Genomic DNA, 20,989 nt, shown 5'->3' with positions numbered 1-20,989 from the left:
TCGCTCGGAAGGCAAGACCTAGAAAAAGAAACTTTTTCTTTTATCTCCAGTTTGTACAAAATTGAATGATTAGGATTGAACTGTTTCATTTAGCAGAACTTGATAATATTTTTTTAATCCCAAAAACTTAGTGCTGTATTTTTCTGGAATGGGGAGTACCACTTACCCTACCAATAGGTATCATATGGAGTATAAACTGGAATACCATCCATCCCACAACAATCCCATAAGCAGTGATGTCATAATAATCAAACCAGTCTAGTGATATAACAGTTGGGAATGCAAAGGCACAATTCTTCTCATTGCAAGCAAAGTAGAGGTAGAATGCATGGATTGGTAGCACCAATATCACAACCAAAACACCTGGAAACATCATTAAATAAAATATTTACTGGATCAGCAAAGATTGTGATTACTGATTACAGGGGTGGATTTAAGTGGGGGGGCACCAGGTGCACCCCCCATTTTTTGCAAAATCTAAACCAAGTAAGTTGTGTTTTTATTTCCAAGCACGTAATGGGCCTACTTTTAAGCAAAACAGTTGCATAGTAAATCTAGAAAGACCAAAATTTGAAGCAATTTGGAACTACAAGCCAATATAGGGGTGCCGCCATAGCGGGCGCCCCAAAAACTAACTTAAAGTCATATTGTAACATTTGCTGAGGAGGAGGATACCCACAATATTTGTAAAAATTCTGTTTTTTACACGATTGTAATATACTTTATTAAACTTGTATACCCTACAAGTACAAAAATGGAGACATTAGGTGCTGTAGTTTTGTCAAAATCTGAAATTTTGAATAAAGCATGGGAACCGATGTTTATTTATTATGATATTAGTTGAACACTTATGTGATGTTCATAACACAGTATGTACATGGTGTGCAGGACGGTCATAAAAACATCAAAGGATTGGTGACAATGGCTCTGGTAGTAAATTCCAAATTTCTTTGTTACCTAGCTGGGGGGGTTTCAACCCCCCGAGCTAGATAATGTTTTGCTATCCGATTCTTCTTTCTTTATGTCAGGCGGATTTATCCGCCTGATATACTGTGAAGCTCCTAAATCTTCTTCTTTCTTTCTTTCTTTCTTTCTTTCTTCTTTAGTAGAACCAAAAATTGCTACTAGTGCCAGATGCTTGGACCAATGTTGACCAAACTTGGCCACAAGAAGCACTGACCCAAGCTTAATATAACTTCTACACAGATAGGGGTCAAAGGTCATGTAAGGGTTATTAGGGGTCATTTTGTGAAAATCTTAAAAATGCTACTGCTCCTTTAAATGACATGCTATGACCACCAAACATGGTCAGCAAGAATCGCTGGCCCAAGCTTCAAATAAGTTGTACCACAGATTGGGGTCAAAGTTCATGTAAGGCTTAATAGGGTCATTTTGTGAAAATATTTGCGTGAAATGTAATGAAGCAGCTATCATTAGAGGCAGCAACCTTGTGCAGGGAAACAGCTATTTGATAACAAGAGATAAGCATATAGTTTCGTTGCATGCTTGGGCATGTCTACTGGTGTGGTTTCAAGTTTCCAGGAAAATTAACAGTAAATATTATGCTGCTATTTTGATAATAAGAGGTAAGAGTTGTTAGGTTTGGAAATTATGCTATCCCATGATGCATTTATGAAAATACACACTAAAGGTTTGGAAATGATGCTATCCCATGATGCATTTATGAAAATACACACTAAAGGTATGTGATAAATGCTATATAGTTGCTTGTGCGGTGGGGATGGTGGTCAAATTATATTCCTTCCCATGATGCATTTATGAAAATCAATACATACACACTAAGGCTATATGGTAAATGCTATATAGCAATAATGGTGAATACCAGTACTCGGGTTGGGGGGGGGGGCAAATTTTGAAATTTGTCCGATTGGGCTAAAACTTATATATAATAATCATAAGGGGATCATGAAACATCAGCTATGGTCATCCAAGGTCAAATGTTACAGCTGCTCCGATGGGGCAGTAACTCTGGGGAAATGATCCCTGACACTTGGGGAGTATGTAACCGCCAAGGTCATGTGAGGTGAAAGGGCAGGTCAGATTGAAAGTTGCTCCGATAGGGCTGTAACTCGGGGAAAATGATCCCTGACAATTGGGGAGTATGAAACCACAAAGGTCATGCGAGGTCAAAGGTCAGGTCAAATTTAAAGTTGCTCCGATCGGGCTGTAACTTGGAAAAATTCCAAATGATCCCTGACACTTGGGGAGTATAAAGCCGTAAAGGTCATCCAAGGTTACAGGACAGGAAAGGTCAAATGAGGTCAAATGTTAAAATAGGCCCGATTGGGCTTAAATGTGATGCAAATTATCCTTGATTTGAGATAGCATGAGTAGTCAACTCACGCTTACCCGAGGTCAAAGGTCAAATGAGGTCAATCAGAAGTCATCGCCTGACATTCGTGGCTCGTGAGCCACAGTAGCTCTAGTTCTTCTTCTTCTTCTGGCAACAAACTTCAAAATGCTTCTCCTCCTACATGTTGCACCCTACAATTACGTAACTTGCACATATGTATCGGCTATATCCAGTGCCCATAGGTTGCAAACAGAATTGGGATCAAAGGTCATTAAAGGGGCATTTTTGGTATATAACCAAATACCTTCAAAATGCTTCTTCTGCCACATATTACATAGCACAATGACGTCACTTACACATGTGCATCGGCTTTACCCAGCGCCTATCACTTGCACACAGAATTGGGGTCAAAGGTCATTAAGGGGGTAAATTCTTGCAATTGCATTCTCTGGACATCTGTAAGGGGTATGGGGCTTAAACTCAGTGACAACACATCTCATGTGACCAGGGGAACATTTTGCAGGCATCAGGTCAAAGGTTCAAACTCGCTGACAACAAACTTAATGACCAAGGGAACATTTTGCAGGGGTCAGGTCAAAGGTTATCTGGGGTCAAACCTTTTAATTTTATTTTCTGGACATCTGTAAGAAGTATGGGGCTCAAACTCAGTGACAACAAACCTCATGACCAGGGGAACATTTAGTAGGGGTCAGGTCAAAGGTCATGCAGAGGTCAAATTTTAGAAATGCATTTTCTGGACATCTGTAAGGGGTACGGGGCTTTAGACTAATTCCAATCAGCCGTCTACACTTCGCATGCTTCGTAGTGACGACTGATTATCTTACAGCCCATATCATGACGGACTTCTGAAAACTATTCAATGCGACTTTGGTTGTGCGCCAGTGGCGCGACTGACTAGCGGCGCCAGTATACCGCGTCGCTGTACCGCGCCGCTGTGACAAGATCGCGCTCTGAACTTCTAAAACAACAAACTCGGTCAAAAGGTCAATTTGGACACAACTGCAAGACGCTCTATGCCACAGGAATCCTGTTGCAAAATCCGTCACTTTTTTTCCACGTAGTTTTCTCAGTCGTCAATCCAGATGGTTGACGACTGAGGGCAGCAGTCTAACGGGGCTTAATGCCAAGGGGAACATTTTGGAACACTTTGCAGGGGTCAGGTCAAAGGTCACCTGGGGCCAAATCTTAGAATTTCATTATCTGGACATCTGTAAGATGTACAGGACTCAAACTCGGTGGCAACAAACCTCATGACATAGGGGACGTTATGGAACATCCGGGTCAGAGGCGTCAGGTCAAAGGTCATCTGGTGTCAAATCTTAGAAATGCATTTTCTGGATACGAATCCGATTTAAAATTATTCTTCACGTATTCAAAGTGCTAAATGGACTATCACTGATCTATCTCACCGACTACATCGCTACCTACATTCCACCTAGGAAAGACCTTCGCTCTGAGCTTGATATTACTTGCCTTGTCATCCCCAGGAATCATAGAAAAATTGGTGATGGTTCATTTAGTGTGTCTGGTCCAACCCTCTGGAACCAGTTACCGGCTACCCTTCGCACTACTCTCACAGTTGAATCTTTTAAAAAGGGTCTTAAAACATATATTTTCTAATGTATTTTGCTGTTGTTATTTTTGTATATTTGTAAAGCGCAATGTTCCTATTTTTGGTATTGCGCTATATCAAGCGCCATTGTTATGTTATGTTATTGTTATGTTATCTGTAAGGAGTATTGGGACTCAAACTCGGTGCTAACAAACCTCATAACCAGGGGAACATTTTTGGACATTTTGCAGGGGTCAGATACCTCCACAACACCAACACGCCCAGCTAGGTTTGTGGTCTATGACCACCATTTGCCACTAGTTTTACCTCAGTTGTTCGACTTAAAATCAAAAAGGGACATATCTGATAGTAAAAGCTAACATTTTATGAAAAAGTTTATTACTAATCTATTTTTTATGGAAATGTTGCAATATGGCTTCAATATGAACTGGAATGTTAAGATATCTACTTACCAATTGGTCCTGGAAATTCACGGTCATAACAAGCTGTTTTGGGTACTCGGAATTGTTTGATATCAACAGGAGATTCTAGGATTTGAACCCCAGACCTGGAAGCTGAACGTCTACTGTATGTTTCAGTCTGTATAAAAGGAGAGAGAAAAAATATGAAAATGTTGATTGAGAATTAATGAAAAAAATAATGAAAATGTTGATTGAGAATTCAACTTGAATTTCAACTTCAATACCATATGGGTATATGACCCAAAATAATAAAAAATACCATATCGAAAGGTTTGGCTACAAAATGATACTCTTATAAATGCATCTATGTAGTTTCCACCTCAATACACCATGAGTACACAAACTTGTCCAAACACAGTGAGTCTAGCATTGCATTCTGGCACAGTCTGTGTTTACACTACATGGTTGAGTGCATAGCATCATAAGAGCTGTGTGAGCTTCTAGCTGGTGACTAGTGGAAAATATGTCATCTGTGATTGGGTTTTGTCAAAACCTTAATAGTTTCCTCCATCCAATCAGAAAAGTTTTTGTATCGAACAAAAGCTAACACTTCCCGCGAAAAACACTTTTTTTCATTACGTCAATAGATGATGCAATTCAATGTATAGCCAGGCGAATGTGGTAAATCTATTGAAAACCGCCTACACACAATTTTTGACCAAGTTGTAGGTTTTAAAAGTCAAAACCCAGGTTGATCCTTACAATAATTTGCCAATTTTATGTCATTAAATGAAAGAGCACACTTATGTTGTCCATATATTAGACTTATTAATTGCAATGAGTAATGGCCTTTAAATTGCAAATCTTGTGCAAAAAGTTACTGTTTCGCCTGTTTTGTTATACGGTTGTAAATTCAATGAACAATGGCTTTGCTTAAAGAGCGCTTAGAAATTGATATGCCCTTGGACAATGTTTTGGACCCCTTCAGAGGAAAAATTCACAATCAAAAGGGTCCAAATTGAAAATACCCAAAATGCTTAAAGATAACGCTGATGGTGAGCAATTGGCAAGACAGACAATCATTGCCAAAAAGTGAGTCAAATTACGACATAAGAAGGTAGAGATGAATGACACGTTTCTAGACTAACAGATAAAAAGGCAGTTATTTTTTCTAGTGTAAAAACACCTTTTATTTAATTCCATTTCAAATTCAGAGTACAAAATTTTCACTATCTACAAAGTATCACATCTTAAAAAATGATTCCAACCATACAAAAGCAGTGTCATGAATATTCATGAAAGTTTTAAAAATCATAATTAATCAAACTTTCCCCCTGAAAAATATAATTTTTAGAATCTTAAAACTCTGCTTGTGTACTAGTAGAAATAACACCATTGACTACAGTTTAAAACATAAGAAGTATGTTCCACACACAAAATTATATCAAGCTTCCGGCACTTTTTGCATACTTCAAAATGTTCTTATGTTTATAACAATCAACCTCAACGATCATGAGCTTGTAAGTTTGGGAAACAGGTTTATTTCTATAATAGCAGAGCCTAACTTTTGGATTTCAAAACTGGAATACAGAATTGATCTCCATTTTGCTTATTAATTTTCTACAATCACTTTGCCTATTAAAGTTCTACAAATCTTACAAATATAATACTAATACACGCGGTGGCTTATGGATATCAAAATTGGAATTCAGAATAGAGCTTATTAATGTTCTACAAATCTTACAATTATAATTGTAATACTACATGTCAACCTGCCAAGGAAATGTTTAAGAGCCATCTTAATTTAATAGTTTGTCTCAGAGCCTTGCACTGGGAATACACATACATCTACTATTTCCATAGTTTCACTGTGTTCAAGAATAGAGATTAACGACTTTGACCATTTTTTTTTACGTCTGATGATGCGTAGATTTTTAATTTAAAATCTACGAATGATGTTAGAAGTGAGATTTTTGTGGGATGGATTTTGGAAATCATTAAAAAAAACAGTGGAAAAAAAATAAAATGTATTCAATCCAGCAGGTATGACGCAAAAAAGCAGGCTATTTTACTAATGCACTTGAGACAAATTATTGAATTTCGATGGCCTAACAGGGGTTTTCAATAGGCAGCCTGTGTGTCAGATCCAGCCCGCTGACCAACTGTGGTTCGTCCTTGAACAGCTCAGATATGTAAAGTAAACATACTGTAAAAATTCGATAATAAGCATATGTGCCTATTAACGAGTTGCTCAGACAAAAAACGAATTTTTAGTGTAGTTTGTTATACTTTTTCATTATGTTTCTTTTAATTTACTAATATCTATAACACATATATTTCTATATTAAAAGAAAAAAAAAGGAAGTTTACCCAACTACCCTAAAAATGTGTTGTCTGAGCAACTGGTTAATCATGTTAATAGGCACATATGCTTGTTATCAAATTTTTACGATAGCTAAATAAGGTGTATTTGGCACTTAACACAGATCTTTTAAATGTGTTTGGCCCTAATTGAGCAACCCTGCCCTAAAACATGCCTAGCATGCTATTCGCTGATATCCTACAAAACTATTCTGCATTCAAAGAATATATATACAAAATGTACAGATGAATCAAAAAATGTATTTAAAGCTCTGTGAACCATCATGAGGTGTGTGTAAAATACACATAGTTCATGTACATAATATCTACCGTTCATGACTGATAAAAATGTCATTACATGTATATCATTGAAAAGACTTGAAAAACAAGGCTGTCACCCAAGATATTATGAGGGTTGAGGGGTAAGTTTTTTTATATGGATGGGATCAGGGTTATGGTTAGTATTGTGGATTTGGGGTAAGAGAATTTGATTAGATAATTAGAATTATATAATAGGGGAGGGTGGCAGCCATAATGTGTTCTAGTTGTTTCAAATCAATCTTCTTGCAAATTCAAAAAAATGTTAGGTGACAAAATAGAAACACCCTGTTTTACAGGCCTGACCGACCCAAATTTTGCGTTTTTGGGGAAAATTTGTTTTTACTATTTGCTAAAATAATGTGTTTGCCAAAAACAATCATCAAATTTTTTGCCAGATTTTTCAAACTGTCAGTCATTCTGTGATATTCTAGGGTCATTTTAGTCTTTAAAAAAAACCCAAAAATCTCTACTGACCGGCCTTACTTGAAAAGTCCATGCGCCCATAAAACAGGGTGTTTTTTTGTTGCCTTATAGAAGAATTATAGACTTGTATTCCATATAAAACATAAAGCTACAGTTCCAACCAACACTATTTAACTTTTGCCTTTTCACAGGCCTCAATTGATTTGAATCTCATAAAAATCAGGCCCGGTGCCTCTCACCCTAATCATGGATGACACATGCTACACCACTGTCCAGATTAGATACAGATATGCACTCACCAAAAACACTGTCAGACTACTAGTAATTCTTCTGAACTTGGGTCAAACTGGACTACATGAGTTCTGTAATATGCAGTTTCATTTGCACTTACTCACATTGTCTGACAACTAATGTCAGAACCAGGGAAGCTCATCTTCTCTGGTCACAACCATTCTTTTGTAGTTGGACTCCTGGACCCGGCTCCTGGTGCTGTATGCATGGGTTTAACTTTCATACATATCAAATGATATATTTTATTGGTATGTGGAGGGTGTGTGTTTGATACTCAAAAATTAAAACAATGAACCATCAGCTGATCAGTATTTACTCTGATTTAAGTAGAGATTTGATTTTGATTGACTTTGTTCATTTGGTTTATGGGGATAAACTTCTACTTCTCCCAAAACATCAATATACGAGGGGGTATCAAAAGTTTTAGAAATCGCACAGAAGTGAAAGAGCTATATCATGAAATTTTGTCAGTGCAATCACTGGTCCTTATGTACATTATGGTCCAAAAATGGTCTCATAGGTATGTTTACTTTTTTTACAGGTGGCACTAGATGCCAATAACCCGCTGCCCCAGTTATTGCCCGTAAACTGCAAGATTGAGAAAATTGAGGCAAGCAGCATTATTAAGATCCTGCTTTTGAAGGGTTGCAGTGCCTAGAAAATTGATGATGAAATGAAAGTTATCTTCGGTGGTGATTGTGGTATGTCACTGTTGCTTTTTGGAAAAGGAATTTTTATTTCATCACAGATTTTCTGGGCACTGTAACCCTTAAAATGGAACTTAATCATGCTGCATGTCTTAATTTTCTCCATTTTGCTGGTTATGCGGTTACATAGGCAGGTAGTGACATCTAGCTCCTGTAAAAAAAGTAAACATACTTATGAGACCAATTTTGGACCATAATGTACATAAGGACCAGTGATTGCACTGACAAAATTTCATTGATATAGCTCTTTCACTTCTGTGCGATTTCTAAAACTTTTTGATACCCCCTCGTACATACATGTTGTAAATTTCTGTGTGCCCATGGAATGCTACAACCACAGACACATACTATACTAGAAACAGACAAAGTCTCAGCATCACCCGATAATTAATATTGAAGGTTGGTCTTTCCATGAAGTGTGACAAACAAAACTGTTACGCACATACCGCATATTTTTATGCTCTTTCACATAAACGCGAAGATAAGCAACGCTCTATCGCGTATACGTGAAGGCACGTAACACTGGCCTGATTGTTAGACACACATCGACCCAGAATATATGCAATAGTTCACATCATACAAAGCACTGGAACTTTGACTGTTGATGGATAGTCTGTAGTAGTGTGGCTACCATTCCTTGTTAAAGTCAAATGGAGTTAAAAAAAGACTGAGGCAAATATAGATTAATAGATGTATGGAATAAGTCTGTAGGGTACTTTCTTGCAGTAACGATCCCAGGCTGCTCCATACTTAGCCTTGCATGCTTTACTATCATCTTTCTCCCGTTGGAGGAGGAACAGTGTCAGAAAAACTGGATAGAAGTATGGAAGTGCGCTGTCAAAACCTGCAATAAGTAAATAGGAGAAAGAAACATGATATAAAGTAGACACGTGGTTACTCATATGAGATATTACCAATTGCCCTCTTTGTTAAATCAGATAAGATGTAAGGAAAATGAGATTGATCTAGCTATCCTCAAACAAAATATGTGAACAGCCGCTCATTCAAAGTAATCACTCTATTTAGGTTTAATGATAAAATACAACAAAGTGGTTCGATATCCATGATGGGTGTGATACACAAAAACTACACAAGTTTCTGCTTACTAGTTTTAGGGAAAGGTCAGTGTATAAATAATGTTCCAAAATGGGCGGATTTTGTGGGAATTTTTACAAATTAAATTTCTTTCTTGTAGTATCCACATGTGGTATCCCATCAGAGCAGCAGGTACTAGACACAAATGTGTCATAATTGGAAATATTTCCAATTCTGGAGTGCAAATTAATCAGCCGTGGTCGGTTACACACATCACATCAACATGATTAAAGGCTATCAAGTAGATATCTAACTACTTGAAAATAAAGGACTATGAATAGATGCGACAGGATTACCTACGGGATTCTCTCAATTAAGGATATGATTTTGTTCTCCCTCCTTTTCTTACATTTTCTCTGGTTATATATAAAAATAATATTTTGTTTTGTCATTTATTTTAATTATTATCAATATTATCAAAACCTTGAACTTGATAAAGTTATACCCTGCGGATGTCAGTCAAGATTAATAGGTAAATTTTCACGGGAAAATTTTCTGGACACGTGACCAATGCGTATCAATGTGAGTGTAACCTCGAGCTTGATCTCTGACCCCCGGCGGTGACCTCGCTATTCAAGTCTTAGTAATTTTGAATTGGAATAGTATTTTTGACCGCAATTTTGATAGAAATTTGTGCATTGCAAATTTATTAAATATTATGTTATCTTAATTTCTTCACAATATCATCAGAACGCAATTTCAAAAATATCTATCTACGGAAAAAAATATTTATCTACGGAAACTCTTACCATAATATTATTAACTTGCGACAAGTAACTTATTTTGCATCAAAGAAGGAATTCTTCCTATTCAAATACATTGGAAGAACACCACTGTGCTCGGGGTCACATTCCATAATGCTAATATGTCTGCGCCCATGGGTGTCACATGTCCAGAAAATTTTCCCGTGAAAATTTACCTATTAATTCTGACTGGATGTGAATATGCTTGTTCAATGACTAAACCTGATGACTTACCACAGAACAGTGACCAGCTGAGAGCCATCATGAGATCACCTAGGTAGTTTGGTTTACGTACAAAGCGCCACCAACCCGCAATCAGGAGTCTCTTACCAGTGGAGGTTGGTAGACTTGCCAGGTCTGTGTATGAAAAGAAAAAAGCACAAATTACTGTTGCGGTATAAAACCATGCAGGTTCTTTCTTCCAACTGGCACAAAGTATCATAGAAAGAGATAATTGGATTCATTGGTTGAGCTTCTAGAGGACTAGATAACTAAATTGGGTTCAACCAATCTAAATGAACAACTGTGTTTTCATTCGCAGAACCACACCAGCTGATTTATCATGTCTGATTCTGAATATTGCTATCTTCAGTAGATAGCAGGCGATGAGCAATGCCAATTTGAGTCATACTTAAACTGAACCAGTTAACTTTAATGATCCCGATATATTGAGCCAGTCTGCAGAGTGCAGATCATTTAAAATGATCTTTTTAAACTTTTGTTTTACCCTTAAGAAACCACACACCCGTAAATTGCATCCAACCAATCTGAAAAAACAACAACAGTGTTTTCTATCTAAATGAAAACAATAGGTATCGAAGGAAAGCTGATGAAACCCATTTTTTGTGATAGTTGTGCCTTGTGGATGTTTTTCTCAATATACATGCATAAAACAGAGATACCACTTGGTGTTGTCCAAATTTCCTGAAAATGCATTTGTCCCTATCCTTTTGCACAGGAAAGGTAGAGCAAAAATTTCCTGAAATCAGGAAATTTCCAGGGACGCGGCCAAGATTGACTGAATTTTGACGTCGTCCCCATGATGCATATCTGTTATGGAAGTGCCCCCCCCCCCCGGGACGTCGTCATTGGTTTTACACGTAAACACAAAAATGTCTCAAATAATTCCAAAAGTGTATGCATGTTATCAAGCACTATTTTATCAGTCTAAATCGTTGAGGTTCGACAATGAACCTCATTGGAAGTACTGTTTTTAAAAAAAATTTTTGTATGAATACACACGATATGTTACGATATATACTGAAAATTTCCCCCATGTTTCCCAATGCGATTACGTGGTGTAGTGGTTACGAGTCTCGCCTCCCACGCAGAGGATCCTGAGATCGATTCCCACCCGTGGCGATGATTCAAAATTGTTCTTCTTCTTTTTTCTTTGAATCTAAAATTATTTATTTTCATGTAAAAATGTATACATTGCACTGGGAAATATGTTTTGTGCATTTTTTTTCTGTAATGGGGCCACCCGGCCAATAGAGTAAAACACGCATCCCCGGGCACACATCTTGGCTCGGGAAAAAATAATTGCGTCCAACGTGCAGGCAGGGGCGGACTGGTGGTTTTAGGCGGCCGTGGCAAATTTATTAAGAGCGGCCCTATTACTCATCAAATAGAGCGCAGCGAGCGTAGCGACTAGCGCATGGGGTCCAGGGGCCCGCGTAAGGGCCCCCTGGTAGGGTCCAGGGCGAAGCCCCTGGTGGGGGTCCAGGGGGCGAAGCCCCCGGACAACTAAGGGTTTTAGCTATTCTAGGGGGTCAGGAAGCCCGGATTTGACAACGATTTCTGAAGCCAAATTCCATTTGTACAGACTTGAAATATTCTTTATCCATTGTCACTCACTTGCAATAATCAAGATCAAACCAACAGTTATTCAATTTATAAGTAGTGCATGTTTTATGTTTTGACTCATTTGCACACATATAGAATTACATCTTTGCAGAACTGTGTTATCATATCGTGAGTATATATAAATTTCAATCATTAAAAGACAGATGCTAAAAATTGTTTAGGCCTACTGGGTAAAGGTTAATAGCAACTTTTTTAAACTATTGCGATTTGGGAGTTCACAGCATCTAGCGAATGGTAGTGAGCTTTGGCAACAATTGCATTGATCATTTCATAGCGGCGTGATAAAACTCCACAGTGGCGTAGAAGACTCTTAGATTTGTTTTTGACATTGGGGTTGGAAAAATATTCTTGAAATAGCACCTTTTGGCGACATAAGTTTATTATACAAATGCGCGCGAAGCGCACAGACATTTTTGGCATATTGAAGGTAAACTGGTGATGATGCAGTGGAATAAATTTGCCCGAAGCGCGAAAAAATTTTTAGGCTAAAATGGCCAAATATGAGATTGATTTGGTCAGAAACTCACATAGGCCTACAGGTGTCATCATGGGGGGCTTGTATGGACTATCCCTTTTAAAATATTGGGGGATTTATCCCCATCCCCTGGGATCTACGCCTATGAGTTGAAACATCAAAAGGAAAGAAATTGGTTTGAGTATTGAACTGAGTAATGTGGCTGTAAGTATTATGTAATGTAATCCCTGCATTACAAGGAGCACCCCAGCCCAGAGGTTTTCGAATGATGGTCTAGCCGTGCTAGTTTTGACTGCCGATGGTGGTCCAAAGGGCCAAAGGCCGGGAGGGGGGCACTCACTAAAAATGAGTGAAGCGATGTGCGTGCAGTGTGGCCACAACCCACATTAACCCCCATTTTTCAACTCCCTCTCACTCAATGACCACTTTTTTATTTTTTTATTTTACTGAATTACTGAACTCCTCACTCAATGACCCCTATTTTTTCTTTTCCTGTCACAATAAGACCTCCCTTTGTAAAGAATTTTTGACAAATTTCTGGTAGTCTTTCACCGTTGTTTCTAAAAAAAACCCCATTTTGATGACTTTTGAAAAACAATTGTCAACTTTTATATTTTGACCCAAGTTTTGTCCCAGTCTCACTGAAAGAACCCTGTAGGCCTCCTTACTGAATTACCCCTTGGTTATATGGCGTCAAGCTCTCACCAAAAGACCACTATGATAGCATGTATAGTTTCAAACTGGTGTCCCATGTCCACTTTATCCCGTCACTTGAAAGTCGAGTGCCTGTAGGCCTATCAGCCCATATTTCTACATGCAGGCCTTAGGCCCTATCACTATGCAGACAAACAGCGAGCACACTGTGTAGGCCCTTATATTACCCATCCCCCTCAATGATCCCCCTTTCTTCTCTTTTCCTTTCTTTCTCCTATGTCTGCCTATATACCAAAAGCTCATATCGGCCCTAGCCTCATTCCGCAGCCGCAATGAAATACCAATATTCCATTGACAGCCGGCCCAATATTTTGCTGTTGGCTTAAAATTTAAAACTTTTACTGTAGGCTATCGCATCTAGAGTATTGGCCTTTTGCTGTGTTTACGGTCTAGAGAATTGATTCAAAAGGCCATTTGTAGGTGATGCCGCTGACGGTGTACTAGTGGCCGGCCTATAATAGCTTAGTGTTAGGGCCTATAGGTCCTACCTTAAGCCCTAGGGCCTATGTCTTGGGCCTTACGCCTTGGCTCTCGGACCTATGCCTCAGGCCCTAGGGCCTATGTCTTAAGATACTCCTTCCCCATTCTCTCCCCTTTTCTTCTATTTTCCCTTTCTTTCTCCTCTTTTTCCTTTTCTCTCTCTTTCTCTCCTTCTCCTTTCTTTTCCTTTTTCTTTCTTTTTCTCTTCTTTTTGAGCAACCGGCCCTGAGCGGCCCAGAACCAAGCGGCCCATGTGGCGATCGCCACAACGCCACAGTGGCCAGTCCGCCCCTGCGTGCAGGCAGTGTTGCCGTCATATTGTCTGTTTTATTTACGCTTTTGGCTGTTGCCACATTGAATAATGTCGTCCACCATCGTCTGGAAATTTCCTGAAAAGTGGCATCTCTGAAAAGGATTAAAAACATTACAATTCTGACATTTTCGACATTTTTTTTTGTTGGTTCAATTCACTAAATGATGTCACAACATAACATAGATGCACTGATTTAAATCATTTTTCGATGTACCACTGTGAAAAATTGAGCAGCACAATACTACCAAAATATGGTCGAATATATCGTAAACTTTAGGCAGGCCTGTAGCCAGGATTTTTTTGTGGGGTGCTGATTTTGAAAAAGTGGACTTTTTTCCCCAGTGCAGGAGGGGGGGGGCAATTTTGTGAAAAGTGGACTTTCTTCCCAAATTTGGACCTTTTTTGACCAAAAAAGCTTTAAAAATCCTATTTTTTGGCTTGCTACGCTCACAAATTCTTAAATTTTGGGACTCTTTGTATACTTTTGCAATTTTTTGTGGGGGGGCATTGCACCACCCGCACCCCCTGGCTATGGCTCTGACGTAAGGCAAAATGGTGTTTTGAATGCATCAAGGAGTTAACCATGAGAAAATGACAAACCTTTGTGTACCTTTTAGCACATAAAAGAATAGGAACTTGATTTGATGGTGTGAGCTCTGCAGGCACGTAACTAGTGGTGGTGGTGGTAAGGCAAACTGCCTTTTAGAAAATATTTCCATGTGAAATTGGGATAGAATGAATGAAGTTTTGTATAGGCTACATTGATTATGAGAAAGCCTTTGATTCAGTGGAACATTGTGACTTGTTTGCAGCCTTAAAAGGATTAATGAAATGTATGTTAAGTTCTTAGAAGACATTTACATAACCGCTACAGCTACAATCTACACAGATAATGATGTCTCTAGGCTTATCCACATAAAAGAGGGGAATATGGCAAGGGGACACAATTTCTCCATACATATTCACAGCTGCCATAGAACAAGTTTTCAAAACAATTATGATTACCTTTCATGTCCTTAGCATTGGGATTTCTCCTGAAGTAGCTCTTCATCGAATTTGATTGTCTGAAAATGATGTAACCAACCACTGCAAAAAAATAAAATATACATGTATCAAAAAATAAAAAATATTCTTTTCTTCTTTCTGGCTGCCAATCTGTTACTTGACTGCATATCTCACTGTCTGTCTGCAGTGGAGTTAATATTCCAACCATACAAAAGCAGTGTCATGAATATTCAAATTTAGGGGGTCAGGGGACAAGCATATTTTATTCTGGTTTTACTGGGACTTCTGTTGCATGCGCAAAATTTCAATTTCAGACTATTAGCCCCAATGACTTTGTGTTTTGCTATTTGATGGGCCAGTGTGTTCAAAGCATGCAAAATTGTGCGATTTTACTCTATTTGGCCCCAAAACACATTGTTTTTGTGCTAAAAAGGGCGCTTTTAGGGCAATTGTTGCTTTATTTTTTCATATATTATGATTTTTAGAGGGATGCCCCTTGCAAATATTTAGGGGATGTGTCCCCCCATTTCCCCTGCTTCCACCACCTATGCTTGTCTGTCTCTTTCTGTCTCCTTCTCCTTTCTCCTCCTCCCTCTCTTATTTACTCATTATATTTCCTTGTTCTTTTTTGCAAGAAAAATAAATGAAGTACACATTGTACTTACAATTGAGGATGATGATTGGTATAAGGCAATATTGTGGCATGTTTGCAGGAGGATGTGACACTAGGTATCGGGCTTGCATTGTATAAACAAAAGGTAGATAAACAAGGACAACAAATGTCTCGTAGAATCCAAGTCCTTCATGCTGTACATCAACGGTGGTCAGCCAAAACTCCTGCAAAAATTCACAAAAAGAAGGAAATGCAGGAATCAAATCAATCAATCAATTTAATTCATGACAACTTATTATAAAATTAGAATGGCTGAAATCATAGTAATTTCTGAAGGAATTTTCATTATGTTTATGATATTTGTCTGAAAATTGCCTATCCGTTGTGTAGTGATCAGTCATATGAATAATTTTTTACTTGGTGGTCTTATTATATCAGTACACACGGACCACATGACTATTATTTTTAATCAAGTATTTTTAATGTCATAGGCCAACTGATAAAATTGTTCAAGTTACAACCCTTTTCAGTAATTCTGAACAAATAAAATTGGTCAAATGTTTAAATACTAATAATAAATTTACCACATACACCTTGTGCCTTAAGGATTATGACTGATTTTGACTTCATAGGCCTACACCCTATTTTGGCTCCCATTTCATCATTTTAATAAGTGCTAATCATGTCCAATACGTTTGATACCTTCAGGAAAGCTCATTAACGTTGGTATAAATCATGATTTTGATTTAACTTTTAATCCAAACACAAGGAATTAATTCCTACCTCAGAATTTTCAGATGGTACTCCATCTTTCATCAGTGAGTGAGTGACAGTATCAGGTTGTGATCTTTTTGAAGCAGCGCCCGCAGGCGATGCTTCCCTATTTAATTTCACCGAAATGACTTGCATACGATTTGGTGATATGCCTCAACATTCGTTTATGGTATAGGGGTTCAGGAAATGGTAAGGGGTATATCAATTACGTGATAGGTGTATTATAGTTGACACGATTGCTCTTCGTGTATTTTGAGGGCTTCAGGGGGTATATCAATTACTTGATTGGTGTATTGTATCATAAGTACGGTGTCTGATCTCCGCCAAACTCCCCCTTTTATAATTCATCTCCCCAAATTTTCAGTTTTCCCCCTTTTTGCGAAATGCTTTCCCCCTTTTTCAAATATTTTCACCTTTTAACTTTCCCCTTTTCAAATAGTTCCCCCTTTTCAAATAGTTCCCCTTTTCGACTTTCCCCCTTTTCAAATAGTTCCCCTTTTGAATTTCCCCCTTTTCATATAGTTTCCCCTTTTTGAATTTCCCCTTTTCATATAGTTTCCCCCTTTTCAATTTCCCCTTTTCATATAGGCCTAGTTTCCCCTTTTGAATTTCCCCCCTTTCTTATAGTTTCCCCCTTTTCGAATTTCCCCCTTTTCATATAGTTTCCCCTTTTGAAATTCCCCTTTTCATATAGTTTCCCCTTTTTGAATTTCCCCCTTTTCATAGAACCCCCCTTTTCGAATTCCCCCTTTTCATATAGTATCCCCCTTTTCGAATTTCCCCCTTTTCATATAGTTTCCCCTTTTCAATTTTCTTTTCACCTTTTACATAATACCATTTTAAAAACAGATATCCCCCATTAAAATAGTTCCTCCCTCCTTAAATTTTTACCCCCTTTTTTTTATTCCCCCGATGCGTATGGCTTTACCAGTAGGCACCGACCATCTATAGTGCCAGCCTTCATGCTTCGATCGTGCATACATGTACTTCGATATTGAAATAGGTCCAGCCTACACGTTGAAAGCACATGATTGTCTGATACAAATTCTTGAGCTAAATAAAATGAATAAAATGATACTTATTATGTAATTTATGAATTCTAATTCTATAGGATTAGAGTCACGCGGTAGCTTGACCAGCAAGTTTTAAAAAAAACGACTGATAAAGAAGAATAAACAGATGCACCGCGAGACTATATTTACACGGAACAAAACGCTATTGTTCTATGATATTTTTAGCTGGGTACAAAATATATCTAAAACCATGCTAAATCGTATTTACTGTCCAAAGTGTCATATTTTAATAACTCTTTATTTCAAAAAGTTACACGAATCTTACAGTCAATCCGATTGTTTGATAATAAACAAACATTCTTGCTTTATTTCACGCGGTATTTCATAGCCAAAATTAGTGGCAAATCATAGCTAATCATACTGATATCCACAATCTTTCGACACTGCTACAGCCATACATGGCTGTCACTGTCGCACAAATTTTTCAGATTCACTTTCAAATATACCCAGGCATTTTCCTGGATACCCTACATACAAATTCTGGACCCCATTCGCCAAAAAATCAAGTTTTTCACAATTCTTTTATTCTTTCCGGACCACAGCATATATTCATATTAATAAATACTCCACTTTCACACATCGTAATAACGGGACGTCCAGCGTGGCGAAAGTGGTTAAGGCCATGGACTTCTAATCCATTTATGAATTTTTGCTCAAGTTCAAACTTCCCACCACTTTTTTTTAAATGTTTTATTAATCAATTTATTGTCGTAAATCAAGAATAACACCATTTCGAACATCCATTGCTATTGTGATATCATTATGTTTTTCATCAAACAAACATGTTTGATTTTTTATTCACATTTAGGCCTAGGCCTTGGGCCTACTTTCACCATCCAGATGCTATCACCATGCCTGACTATCATGGCATCTTCGTCATTTAAAACACCGACATTTATTTATTATTTATTATTTATTTATCAGTGGCTCTGTTCACAGCTCAGACTGAAATTATATTTGATATAAATATTATAAATGAAAATCACAAACCGCGAAAGATCGCCAACAACTGCCGCTGAATATTGATATCCAACTAGATTTCCCCACAGGGCTAAAGGGCAGGACTTAATTAGGGAATTAAAATCACAAACCGCGAAAGATCGCCGACAACCGCCGCTTAATAGGGGTATCCAACTAGATTGCCCGCGAGGGCTGCAAAGAACTACAAACCGAAATTTGGATATCCAACCAGATTGCCCGCAGGCATATCGATTATATGGATATCCAACAAATTAAGACCACAAACCGCGAAAGATCGCCAACAACTGCCGCTCAATATTGATATCCAAGTAGATTGCCCCGCAGGGCTATAAAGAATCACAAACCGCGAAATTTGGATATGGAACTATTGCCCCACAGGGCTTCAAAGAACCACATACCACGAAATATGGATATCCAACAAGCTTAAACTACAAATTAGCTCCCGATAGAGAGCAGGACTTGACGAGGGAAATTAAAACCACAAAACACGAAAGATTACAAAGAACCACAAACCGCGAAAGACTAGATTGCCTGCAGGCCTATCGATTATAAAGAATCACAAACCACGAAATACGGATATCCAACAAGCTTAGACTATAAACTAGCTCCCGATAGAGGGCAGGGCTTGATGAGGAAATTAAAACCACAAACCACGATATTCAACTATATTGCCCGCTGGGCTACAAAGAGCCACAAACCCGAAATTGGGATATCCAATTAGATTGCCCGCAGGCCTATCGATTATTCGATTATAAAGAACCACAAACCGCGAAAGATCAACAACAACTGCCGCTTATTATTGATACCAACTAGATTGCCCGCAGGGCTATAAAGAACCACAAACCGCGAAATTTGGATATGCAACTAGATTGCCCCACAGGGCTACAAAGATCCACAAAGCACGAAATATGGATATTCAACAAGCTTAAACTATATATTCACCCCCGATAGAGTGCAGGGCTTGATGAAAACCACAAACCACGAAGATCGCCGACAACCGCCGCTTAATAGGAATATTCAACTAGGTTGCCCGAAGGGCTACAAAGAACCACAAACCGCGAAATTGGATAGCCAAGTAGATTGCCCGCAGGGCTACAAAGAACCACAAACGTTAAAACACGATTATCTGGGGCATTTAGGCGCTTCCGTAGTATAGGCTTAAATATATGCGCATTTACCAGTTCCGACATGAAGTAGGCCTAAATCGGATTTACTCTATGTGTGTCTCTCTGGCATTGTCAACATTGGGTGTGTGTTGTTCATATTTACATTTTATTTACATATTTACGTAGCCTTGAATAATTAAAGTATATTAAAATGTGTATTGATCATTGTGTACGCCTCTGAACATTACAGTCACGCGTAACGAGCAAGTTTTAAAAATAAACGACTGATAAAGTTTTGTTTAATTATTTATTGTCATGAATCAAGAATGGCAACTTCAAACATCCATTTTTCGTTTTATTCGTTTTATGGTGCACTTCATAACCTGACTTTCCAAGCTTGGAGCTGCTTGGCTACATTCATAAAAAGAAAAGAAATCTACCCAAAAAACGTTGACAACGTAAAGAAATCAGCAAGTTTAAAAAAACCCACCTCGGCTCACTTTTTGAAACTTGGTCCCATTTGAACACCAATAGCAAATCAGTGTTTTATTTTATTTCAACAGAAGGCGGCGTTTCCAACAAGATTACAAACAAGCCTACTTGTTATTCGTTTAATTCAATCATTAATCATGATATTATAAAACAAAACACAAAAAGATATTGGCTTATCATGCAACAAGATAATAACCGTTCAGGTCGTTCCAGAAAGCTTACAAATTAATATCGCATCTGCACATTAAAGATACATAACACTTCTGGAAATGTTTTAAATTGATGTAAATATGATAAAGTTTAAATCAGTACCTTTTACAAATGGGACCAAGTTTCAAAAAGTGAGCCGAGGTGGGTTTTTTAAACTTGCTGATTTCTTTACGTTGTCAACGTTTTTTGGTAGATATAGATCTACATTTAAGAAAAATCATAATCTGAATTATATCATGCAACTAAATATAGACCCAGGAAAAGGCCAGGAGATTGGAATTCGAATCAATTAGATTGCCTTATTAATCGTTATTATTTTGGACTTGTCTCGAATTTTAAAAAAGACTAGGCTTAATTGCTACTTAATTCTTCATCTAACATATAGGGAGGGCCTACTAATTCTTTTTGGATTTTTGAGGCGTGCACCACTGACCGAAGTCCCTGGTTCATTTGTCTGGTCAATTGAATATATGCCATAGAGCCTTTGATTAGAAAGCACATTTTTATTGTTAACGGGATTGTTGGCAAACAAAGAATAGCGAAAATTACTCGGAACTGGCTTAAAAATAAAGTTGCATAAAATCACACAGCCACACTTGTCATAAATATGCAATGCCCATTTTGTCCAGGCCCGTTT

The 20,989-nt window shown here is 38.0% G+C and overlaps 1 protein-coding gene across 3 annotated transcripts in view; it reads right to left on the bottom strand.

The window, feature by feature from the left end:
* The window catches only part of LOC140153069 (delta(14)-sterol reductase TM7SF2-like), a 67,776-nt gene that overhangs the window by 11,460 nt on the left and 35,327 nt on the right, over positions 1–20,989 (bottom strand). The window contains exons 10-13 of one of the 3 annotated variants that reach the window (XM_072175675.1): positions 15,769–15,940; positions 15,104–15,184; positions 10,485–10,607; positions 6,338–9,256 (exon numbers count right to left, since the gene is read on the bottom strand). In XM_072175675.1, coding sequence (XP_072031776.1) covers positions 9,096–9,256; positions 10,485–10,607; positions 15,104–15,184; positions 15,769–15,940 — 537 coding nt within the window. In that variant the 3' untranslated portion in view covers positions 6,338–9,095. Of the gene's footprint in view, positions 1–166; positions 364–4,360; positions 4,488–6,337; positions 9,257–10,484; positions 10,608–15,103; positions 15,185–15,768; positions 15,941–20,989 lie in introns of those variants that run through there. The other 2 variants (XM_072175670.1, XM_072175671.1) reach the window with 2 other exon arrangements.

The sequence above is a fragment of the Amphiura filiformis genome, chromosome 5 (assembly GCF_039555335.1).
Source record: "Amphiura filiformis chromosome 5, Afil_fr2py, whole genome shotgun sequence".
NCBI classification, from domain to species: Eukaryota; Metazoa; Echinodermata; class Ophiuroidea; order Amphilepidida; family Amphiuridae; genus Amphiura; species Amphiura filiformis.
The sequence above is the reverse complement of the archived record's forward strand: the minus strand, read 5'-3'. Positions and strand labels throughout refer to the sequence as shown.